The sequence below is a fragment of the Grammomys surdaster genome, unplaced genomic scaffold (genome assembly GCF_004785775.1).
Source record: "Grammomys surdaster isolate TR1022 unplaced genomic scaffold, NIH_TR_1.0 342, whole genome shotgun sequence".
Taxonomy (NCBI): domain Eukaryota; kingdom Metazoa; phylum Chordata; class Mammalia; order Rodentia; family Muridae; genus Grammomys; species Grammomys surdaster.
In genome coordinates, this window is record NW_021604761.1 from 75719 (window position 1) to 86966 (window position 11248).

General features: G+C 47.1%; 1 protein-coding gene across 4 annotated transcripts; it reads left to right on the forward strand.

Moving 5' to 3' along the window:
- Positions 1–1168: 1168 nt before the first annotated feature.
- On the forward strand, positions 1169–10270 carry Znf623 (zinc finger protein 623). 4 transcript variants are annotated; one of them, XM_028778837.1, is made up of 2 exons: positions 1169–1376; positions 7989–10270. In XM_028778837.1, the coding sequence occupies exon 2, from the start codon at positions 8060–8062 to the stop codon at positions 9557–9559; it is 1500 nt and encodes a 499-aa protein (XP_028634670.1). In that variant the 5' UTR covers positions 1169–1376; positions 7989–8059; the 3' UTR covers positions 9560–10270. The 4 variants fall into 4 exon arrangements, with proteins under 4 accessions (XP_028634670.1, XP_028634673.1, XP_028634672.1 ...); XM_028778840.1 differs by lacking the exon at positions 1169–1376 and adding an exon at positions 1637–1653; XM_028778839.1 differs by lacking the exon at positions 1169–1376 and adding an exon at positions 4838–5074.
- Positions 10271–11248: the final 978 nt, after the last annotated feature.

The window sequence follows — 11248 nt, forward strand, 5'->3', positions numbered from 1 at the left end:
GGATCCTGTTGTTGCGTCATCCTTGCTGGCGAGGTGGGCGTGACAATGGTTAAGAAGAAACTATCATCATTGAGGTAAAATCTTCTAGGTATTTCCTAAGAGCTACACAGAAACTGTGTCCCAGAAACAGCCAACGTTATACCTCATGCTGGCAGCTAAATTTGGAAGCATAAGAGTCACCCAGGTGGTACTGGTTTTGAAGGCATGAAGGGTTCATGGAGAGCAGTTGAGGATTGGCACTGTGAGAAGCCAGAAGAGAGGCCAGTTGTGGACATGCAGTTTCAGTGGCAGAGTTTTTAAAAACAGTATATGAAATACAGAGATAAACCCACAATTTTTGTTGAAACCTAGATGACTTCACACACACACACACACACACACACACACATATCCAGACAGGGTTTCTCTGTATAGCCCCGGCTGTCCTGGAACTCACTCTGTAGACCAGACTGGCCTCGAACTCAGAAATCCTCCTGCCTCTGCCTCCCAAGTGCTGGGATTAAAGGCGTGCCCGGCAACCTAGATGACTCTTAAGGTTGTACCTTCCATGAGGCTGAAGAGATTACTCAGGGTTAAGAGCTCTTCCAAAGGATCCTGGTTCGATCCCCAGCACCCACATGGCAAAGAACTGTGTCTAAAACTCCATTTCCAGGAAAATCTAATGCCCTCTTCTGGCCTCCAGGAACACTAAGCACACATATGGTGTACAGACATACACGCAGGCACACACTAAAACACACAATGAAATAAAGCTCTACCTCGATCAGTGAGCTTGGCATTCTAGGTTCTCACCTGACTTTGCAAGGTCACTAAATAAACTGCCTCGATTTCACTACTCTGAGCCTCCAGTGGTTTATTGCAAAGATGTTGTTTTGGGCACAGTGGCTCAAAGTTGTCCCGCCACCACAAGCATACAATGTACACACATACAATAATGATAAAGAAGTTCTAACCGCCCCAAACTAAAACCATAGCTTCATACAGAACCATCACTAACAACCAACAAGAAACCTTTACTAAAAGCTCTCTAAAGGGCCTGCCTTTCCCAGCTCTTTCAGAGAAGTCTGGCGACATCTACTGCCTAGCTTCGCCGCTAAATCCCACAACCACGTGCACAAACAGGGCTCTCAGCCACCGCGTCTGCGCGCTGGGTCCTCCGGCTGACCGCAGGAATCTGGCCCGGAAGTCTGTGACACGGAGACGGCCCCGGCCCCCATTCTTATCCTAGAGTGCCTACGGATGTCCTCCGGGCGGAGCCTCGGGCAGCTTCCGGCCGGGGCGTGCGGCGGCGCTGCGGGCTTTGTGGCCGCCCGGGGTTGCGCGCCTGGATGGGGCTCGGCTTGGTTCCGCGCCGTCCTCTCGCCTCCGGGCTCCGGGTGAGTGAGGCGGCGCGGCTCGCGCCGGTGGGCGGGCTTGTGGCCGGCGGGACTCAGCGAGTTGGTTGGTGTCCCGGGCCGGCTGCACTTCGCTTTTGCCGGTGTCCGCAGCTCCTCGCTTGGTTCGGGCCGGAGCCTTGCGTCTCGTCGCCGAGCTGAGGGTGATAGATGCCTAGACCGGTCGTCCGCGGACATCGAGGCCCTCAAGCGGTGCACACTTAGCCTCGGCGCCTGCAGGTCCGGCCTCCGAGCCGCTGCTGGAAGGCTAGCTGCTCAGGTGATGGAATGCACACAACGCTGCTGTTCTGCTTGGACCTTGCCCTCCTGTCTTCTGCCTTCCCTCAGTCCTTTCGGCCTCTGTCCGAGGAGATGCAGTGCGGGCACCCCAGTGCTTCAGGGGTTGAAGATAATATGTGTGTTGGGCAGAACCAACTCCGTATGTCCTGAAGGAGGATTCTTAGGTGGGGGTCAGGTGTCAGCCAAGCTATCCTAGCTATTTCATGAAGTGTCTGACAATGTCCATGACATCTCTGTGATAATGCCAGGGACATTTAATCCTCTTTGCACCCTACCTCACCGTGGTCCAGAAGTTCCCAGGGCTTGAGTGGTATACTAGAGGTTTCCCGGGGTGTTAACAGGAGAACAGATCTAAACTCCAGTAGTTTCCAGGTGGAGCTGATATTTACAGTCTCCCTGTGCACTTACAGACATCGTTCCTCTGAGACCCGTCACAATGAAAGAAATATCTTCTGCTCACGAAGAAATCAACCCCCCCCCCACACACACACATACACGTCAAGTTTTAAGGCAAAGAGCAGATTTTTGTTCTGTCACGGATGTGGTATTGTATCTGTTTTAATACTTGGCATAATGATGGCATTCTTTTCCATGGGAGTTACAGAGAAACTTCACAAGCCGACACGTGCAGCTCTGGACACTCCTGGAGCCTTGGGGGTGGATTTCTGGTTCTGGAATACTTTGGAGGATGATATTTAGAGAGGGTAGACCTGGGAAAGGCCCCCCAGCAAGACTTCATGATCTGATCTGGAAGTGGAAGGGATGTCAGATAACCAATGGGCTACAACAGAGTGGTGTCCCTGAAGTAAATCACAGAGCCCTTTTGATGCACTGTTGGCTTATGGAAAATGGCTGCTGAAAGGCCCTGGGCTTGTTACGAAAAGAAGATTGTTTGTGTCAGTGGGAGACCTCATATGTAGGTACTAGGCTGTAGGTACTAGGCGTAGAGGTTGGAATAGGAGTCCAAAGAGAGCAGCCAACCACTGGTTCTATTCTTTTTTACCTCAAATAAGCATGCTTTTTGCATACACAGCGCCCAGCTACCTCCACAGCTGCAGCGGCACAACCACAGGTTGCTATGGAGGCGATGTCGAGGCCCACCTGCCTGCCTTTTCCCAAGGTTGAAGCTATGTAGACTTTCCTGTTCCTATTTTACTTTATGTGTATGGGTGTGTAATGTTGGTTTTTATTTTACTGCTAGCTTGTCCTGGAAGCTTCTAGCCTCTGTACAGTCCAATCTAGACCTAAGATGTTTTCAGCCTCTGAGACTTGCTGCTGAATAAGCTCACCCTTTCTAGTTCTTTCTGGACTGTCCTGGTTGGTTTCACTCAGCCATTCTGTATCAAACATGTCTCCCAGCTGACTGATTCAATCTAGCTTCTGAATTGCTCGGCCTCCAACTAACTAACTAACTCTGGTACTCTGTTCTAATCTTCTGGCTTGTTCTCTCTCCAACCTGTCTGTAAAACTCTCCATGTAAAACTGCCTCTCTTCTTTCTCTATATTGCCCCTTAAGTAGCTTCCCTTTTCTCTCTCTTCTAGTGAGAGTTGGGCATGTCCTAGTCGGTCAAATCTTTCTTGATTTGTCACCTTGTCAGCCACTCAATTAGACATCACTTTCAAACATGGGTGCTTCCTTGTACAAACTATCTTTACCTTCATTGTTTGGGATTAAAGGTGTGTGCTAAGGGTGTGTCTGTATTCTAGCCAGAGGGATTAAAGGTGTGTGCTAAGGGCTGAGCTACACCATAACACAATCTTGGTGTTCACAGTATGATCAGATATCTTGCAGCATGAGTGTCTTGCCTGCTTGTTAGTCTGTCCACATATGTGTACCTGGTACTCTCAGAAGCCAGAAGAGGCCATTGTAACCCCTGGAACTTGAATCATAGAGTTGTGAGCTGCTGTCCGGGTTCTGGACTTGAACCCACGTGCTCTGGAAGAGCAGTCAATATTATTAACTGCTCAGCCATCTCTGTCGCTCCCAAATTTCTGATTTTGAGATAAATATTTCTTCAAGCAGATATATTTTATTTAAGAAACTTCCCTTAAAGTGAAAAACTGTAAAAGTCACAGAGAAGCACACGTGGTTCTAAGCTATTCTTGTAAACAGCTGCAGGCTTGTGTCCGGGTACCATAGTCATTTTAAGTCTGGTATAAGGGGCTGAGGTGTAGTTCCCTGGTAGAGCACTTGCTTAGCATGGATAATATCCTGAGTTCCATCCATGGATAATATCCTAAGTTCCATCCTTAGCGCTACATAAAATAATAAAAGTCAGAAGGTATCAGTGATTTCTAAAATAAATCACATGTTCATTTTCCCTTTTTTTCCCCTAAACATTCAGTTTCAATGTACAGACTTCTTAATAATACCAGTTCTATCTATCTCTAAGTGAAATACTCTACACATCCAATATGTGCTTATGAAGGCTAAAGTCTCTCAAACCAGGACATGGACGCTGAGGGTGACAGACCTGACTGGGCTAATGATCTTGGTTGGTCTCCTTTCTCTACCAGGCTGTTTTCCCTCTGTAAGTAGTTCAGCATCTACTCTGGGACACACGTGAGACTATGCAGGTCCTTCCCAATCACTGGCTGGCGGGGTTGCCTTGGACTTCCTTATGCTGAATGCCAGTGAGACTCTGGTGCCACGGACTGGCAGCACTGCCTTGCTGTAGCTTTAGCAGTTCTGAAGCTTAAAGTTTGCATGGAGCAGAATAGAGCACTGGCCCCTGGGAACAGCCAGCTCTTAGAAGGGGTGATGGGAAAGGTTGAGCCCAAATGTCTTAGGATTTCACACTGAAGAGACACCATGACCAAGGCAGCTTTTGTAAGTGACAATATTTACCCAGATCTGGCTTACAGGTTCAAAGGTTCAGTCCATTATCATCAAGGTGGGAGCATGGCAGCATCTAAGCAGGCATGGTGCTAGAGGAGCTGAGTCCCACATTGTTCCAAAGGTAAATAGAAGAGGACTATCTTCCAAGCAGCTAGCAGGAGGGTCTCTTAAAGTCCACCCCCACAGTGACACACTTTCTCCAACAAGGTTACCCCTACTCCAACAAGGCCACACCTCCCAATGGTGCCACTCCCTGGCCAAGCATATTTACCACAGTTGTCTAGTAAAGTGACTCAAGTGTTTCTGCTAATTCACCTACATACTTGGGGAAGAATGCTGGTAGGTGAGGTTAGGAGATCCGTCAAGGTTTTAAAATAGAAAGTCACCATTTCATTTATGCTTTGAAAGGGTCAGCCTGCTGGCTTTGTAGAGAAGCAGTGGAAGAAGGGAGTATGAAGACAAGTTAGAAGATTGTCACCCTAGTGCCTTGAGAAGTAGCAGTGGAGGGAACATCGAGGTTCTGGGACAGGAGCAGGGTGCAGGATAACAGCCCAGCCTACAGGTGAGCCAGCGCATTGGATGTAGGGCGTGAATAAAAGTAAGGGAATGAGGGGTTACTGGACGATTATGGCTCGAACAAGTGCAAGTGGTGGAGATTTCACCGTGGAAGGGGTAGATTGAGCAGAAGTCAGAGTGTAGACACATGAGGTTTAGACAGCCAAGAAAGCCCAAGAGAAGGCATCAGGGTGGGAGCGGGCCAAATGTGGAGGTTGGGGAAGAGCCCAGTTTCAGGAGGAAAACATTCTCGGTGGTAGGTCAGTAGGGATGGAGGCAGGGCTCCACTGTCTTCACTGAACACTGGGAGGAGGTAGCTGCTGAGGGAGAAAGCTACTAGAGGCTGTCCCAGGAGCACTGTGACAAGGTGACTTCATGAGTAAGAAGTGACTGGATGACAGGCGCTGCTGGAAGTGGGGCTGAATAAGTGGCCAACGTGGGTGACAGGATAGACTGTTGTGGGAGTCTGACCTCAGTGAGGTCCTTTCCATAAGAAAGGAGAGGAGGGGCTGGAGAGATGGCTCAGAGGTTAAGAGCACTGGCAGTCTTCCAGAGGTCTTGAGTTCAATTCCCAGTAACCATACAGTGGTTCACAGCCGTCTGTAATGCGATCTGGTGCCCTCTTCTGGCCTCCAGGCATACATAGAGGTGGAATGCTGCAAACATAATAACTATGTCTTTTTAAAAAAGAAAGGAGAGGAGATGTAAAAATAAACCCAGTGACCATTGAGTGTCATTGTGAAGGAGAGAAGGGACAGTAGCTGGAGAGGAACTAGAACTTAGGTATTTGTGTTCCTTGAGGTAAGATATTGATATGTTCCCCAGAGTAGTTCATCCTCTTGCCTCAGCCTTCAGAGAAATTGAGACTAGATATGTGTACCATTTAGTTTTTTAAATGAGATGCTGACACTCTACCTACAGGATGTCAAGGTCCTCTTGTTCCCTACTCTGTCACTTCCAGCCTTCTTTCCCCAGTTCTGTGGAAGAGCTAGCTTACTGTATGCTGATTTGGAATGGCAGACTAGAGGAGCAGAGAAGCTTTTATCTGAAGAGGAAGGGAGTGATGGCTGGACGAGATGGGATGGGAGAAAGTCTAGAGCAAGGGGAGGCAAGGACCTTCTTTCAGGTCAAGTGCAGCTTGACTCATGAAACAAGAGGGAGGTAGACTGATGGGGACACAGGTCAGTGGTGGAAGCGGCCATTCCTGTCTCCCTGCCTTTCTTCTCATTGAAGTAAGGGTTAAGGGGTAGGAAAAAGTTAGACGTTTTAAAAACTTATTTTATGCATATGAGTGTTTTACCTGTGTGTGTGTGTGTGAATCACATGTGGTCCCGGTGCCCACAGAAGTCAGAATATGACGACATCTTATTCTCTAGAACTGAAGTCACCAACAGTTATGAGCTCCCATTGGTTTGTGTGCAGGGAACCTGGGTCCTCTGCAAGAACAGCAAGTGCCCTTAACCTCTGAGTTGTCTCTACAGCTCCAGTGATGAATTAAAAAAAAAAAGGAGAGTTGGGTGAGTGTAAAACATGGCTGACACTCCCTTAGGGTATCAGGACAGTCAGTGTAGAGAGCAAGAGTTCAGACAGATCCAAAACAGGTGGATCTAGCCAGAACTGGTCTCACACAAGGTGATGGGAAGAAAAGGGCAGGTGAGTTTCAGGAAAGGATTCTATACCACTTCTTCACTGCAGGTACGAAATCAAAGAATGCTTGAGGTTTTTTTTTTTTGTTTTTTTGTTTTTTTTTGGTTTTTTTGAGACAGGGTTTCTCTGTGTAGCCCTGGGTGTCCTGGAACTCACTCTATAGACCAGGCTGGCCTCGAACTCTCGAACTCAGAGATCCACCTGCCTCTGCCTCCCAAGTGCTGGGATTAAAGGCGTGTGCCACCACCGCCCGGCTGCTTGAGTTTCTTAAAATGTTGTAGTTGCCAGAGTGATGGCATACACCTTTAATCGTAGCTCTGGGGAGGCAGAAGCAGGTGAATCTCGGTGAGTTTGAAACCAGCTTGGTCCATATTGTGAGTTCTAAGCCAGCCAGTGCCACAGAGTAAGACCCTGCTTTAAAGAGAAAGTGTGTAATGAGTGCATGCTACCTCCTCACAGCTTTCTGTCCTTTAAATCATCCCTGTTACTTATCATACCTAATACATTGTGACAGGCAGGTAAGTATGCTGTTTTCAAGGAATAATGACCCTCCCCCCAAAAAGGGACATGTTCATGTTTGGTACAGATACAGAGTTTCTTTTTTTTTTTTTTTTTTTTTTGGTGTGTGTGTGTGTTTGTTTTTGTTTTGTTAATTTTTTTACCTGAGGGGGGATAACTTTTAGGTACAGAGCCCAACCATTTTTGGGGCTAAGTATGTATAAAGTGTGAGCATGTGTCAGTGAGGCCTAGAGCAGGAACCACCAGCATCATTCCAGTCATCAAGGGATTTCACAGAGGTGAGAGATTAGAAGTGTAGAGATTCTGACTGGGTTCTTGGCTTCAGACTCAGTCACTGTAGGTTGGAAATGCTTCTAGCACTGAGGCCGCGCATGCTACAAATAGTCTAGAGTGGGATGCGCTCTGGATAGGGACAAGATACAGATCACAAGATGCAGAATGTGAATGAGGGTGGTGGGCAGTAGGATTGGTAGATTTTATTTGAGTGATCTTGGAATTACATGTCTTGATTTTTAAGTAGAGTCCTGACTATATCCCTATCCCTCTGTCATCCACACAGGACACAAGTTAGATGAGAGCATAGCCTGTTTGTCCTGAGGTTGGACATACCACAGGTAGGGCCACAGGAAGCCTTCCCACGTGGGTGGCTGATTGGGGCTTAAGGAAAGCTGGTAATGGTTTAACGTTATACCTTCAGCCAGTTCAGCAGCTTCGTGTTAACAAAGGGGAAAGACCAGCTGCTTTTCTCATTTCAGATCCTACTGTAGGAGCTGGTGGCAAGAAGATCCTGAAGCCTCAATTTTCTGGGAATGAAAAGTCACATAAGATGATGTCAGACAAACTCACAGTGCTGGAGCCCTCTGCCTCTGAGTCTGGGGAGTTTCATGAAGACCGATTGGCACAGCTATTGGGGAACCCAGAAAAACAGAGCCTGGAGAGTCCCTCCTCCCAGGATGGGGGCTTCACTCAGATGACAGTGACCCAGTGGAAGATTCAAATGGGAGACACAGCCCAAATGTGTAGTAAGTCAGGAAGAAATCCCATTCTCAACTCAAACCTTCTTATACTTCAGAGAGAGCTTATAGAAGGGGAGACCCATTCCTGTGGTGTTGGTGGCAAAAACTTTCCATTTAATTCAGATGTAGTTCCACATCAGATTTCTCACACAGGGGAGAAGCCTTATAAATGTGATCATTGTGGGAAAGGCTTCAGCCAAACCTCCCTCCTCACTGAACACCAAAGAGTTCACACTGGGGACAGACTCTATGTGTGCAATGTGTGTGAGAAAGACTTCATTCACTATGCAAACCTAATGGAGCATCAGCATGTACATACAGGAGAAAAGCCGTTCAAGTGTGCACAGTGTGCAAAAGCATTTTGTCACAGTTCAGACCTGCTTCGGCATCAGAGAGTTCATACCAGAGAGAGGCCTTTTGAATGCAAAGAGTGTGGGAAAGGCTTCAGTCAGAGCTCTTTACTCATTCGCCATCAAAGAATTCACACAGGAGAAAGACCCTATGAGTGTAATGAGTGTGGAAAATCCTTCATTCGGAGCTCAAGCCTTATCCGGCATTACCAGATCCACACAGAAGTTAAGCAGTATGAGTGCAGAGACTGTGGAAAAGCCTTCCGACACCGCTCAGACCTCATTGAGCACCAGAGAATTCACACTGGAGAGAGACCCTTTGAGTGTCACGAGTGTGGGAAGGCCTTTATTCGAAGCTCAAAGCTGATTCAGCATCAGAGAATTCATACTGGAGAACGGCCTTATGTATGCAATGAGTGTGGGAAGCGTTTTAGTCAGACATCCAACTTCACTCAGCACCAGAGAATCCATAGTGGAGAAAAACTCTATGAGTGTAACGAATGTGGGAAGGCATTCTTTCTGAGCTCATACCTTATACGACACCAGAAAATCCACACTGGTGAGCGGGTGTATGAATGTAAAGAGTGTGGGAAGGCTTTTCTGCAGAAGGCCCACCTCACTGAGCATCAGAAGATCCACACTGGAGACAGACCCTTTGAGTGCAAAGACTGTGGGAAAGCCTTCATCCAGAGTTCTAAGTTATTGCTGCATCAGATTGTTCATACTGGAGAGAAGCCCTATGTGTGCAGTTACTGTGGGAAAGGCTTTATTCAGAGATCCAACTTCCTTCAGCACCAGAAGATGCACACTGAAGAGAAGCTCTACAAGTACAGTCAGCATGGGACAGATCTTACCCCACCCCCAGATCTTGTCCACCAGGAGGATCTTTCCCTGAGGGAGACCTCTGTTCATTTAGGAGAGAGGTCTACAGATCAGGAGTGTTGTGAAGATAATTTATAAGACAGTCACTCTGAGGTGGTGCTTGTAAACAGGCATACTTAGGACATATATGGCCTTGAAGATGTGGATTGTCAGTTTTTCAAGTCATAGATGAACTGTTTTTAGTCTGTTGTCTGTCATCAGGGCAGGCAAGCTGAAGGACTGGACAGCTGATCTTGAGCCTCTAGAGAATTTTCTAGATTTTATTTGAAGTTACAACACAATCTCAAGTTAAATCCTTTCAGAGAAGAGCTATATTGAGAAATGGTTCCCCTTCTGAAAGGGGCTTTCCTCATGCAAAACTACAAGTTGGTTCCCTGGTGTCTGGAACTCATCTCTGAGCCATGGGGTTTAGTCTCTGGCCTTTGCTTCCTCAACTGTTTGACACCTGGTAATGCAGTAGATGTGTATTGCCACTCACATCCCCAGGCTGCTCCCACTCCTGTCCTGATGTGTCTCCCATCACTCCTGATTATTATGTGGGGCTTCTCTTGGGCATCATGCCCAAAAGTGCTTTCCTCGTACTGAGCTGGGTTTGTGTCTTGTGCTTCTGTTGCTCAGTGCTTACCACTGCTACTGTACCTGCTGTTAAATACCACAATTATGAATTTCCTCTTTCCCATTATACTGTTTTTTCTGAGGACAGTAATGATGTGTCATTGATTCCTATGTCCCTAGTGTCTCGCACATAACAATAAACAAAAATCCCAAGTCTGTAATTGACGTCCTTAATCTGTCTGGATGTTTGTTTTTTGTTGCTGTTGTTGTTTTGAGATAGAGTCTTACCATGTGGCCGAGACTAGCCTGAAACTTACAGCCTACCCTTAGCCTCCTGAGGGCCGGGACTACAGATGTGTGCGCCAAAGAATTGCTACTGTTCTGTGTTGCTGTTTTAAATTTGTGGATGTTCTTTCTTCATCAGTGTGATCTGTTTACTAGGAAGTACTGGCCCCAAGTCCTGTTGATACTTGTTCCTGTTAAGAGTTGCTGACAAGTCTCCTGTCTGCAGTTATTGCCCACCAGGTGTGGCACAGTCTCACTCAGAGCTGTCCACTCTACTCCGAGGACAGTCCCCTCACACCTACCTCACCTTTTCTGCTTTAACAGCTCCAGGCCCAACTGCCTCTTTCTAGCATCACTTGTTTGAAAATGTATTTTCCAAAACTATGAGTAGTAGTTTTAGCTATTGGAAAGATGAGAGGAAGAAGGTGCCATGTGTTCTAAGTGGAGTGTGCTGAGGAAGCCAGATCACAGAACAGTGAGTGAAGGGCTCCAGTCCTTGAAAGAGCCCTAGATAAGGCCATAACTAGTGGCACTATGGATCTAGGAAGGCTTATAACTAGGGATGGTTTATTGAACACCATGCCCCAAGACTGAATGACCAAGGACACAATTCAGGCTCAGGAGCTGAACTGTGACCTCGAGTTAAGATCATACAGGGGGTTTAAGCCTAAAATCCACAAACATCTGTGCCAGGTTCTTCCACCAATCAGGATTTAGGGATGGATTTCCTTAGAAACATATCTTTGGGCCTCAAGCAGTGGTGGTGCATGCCTTTAATCCCAGCACTTGGGAGGCACAGACAGATTTCTGAGTTCAAGGCCAGTCTGGTCTACAGAGTGAGCTCCAGGACAGCCAGGACTACACAGAGAAACCCTATCTTGAAAAACCAAAAAAAAAAAAAGAAACATACCTTTGTTGTATATTTTT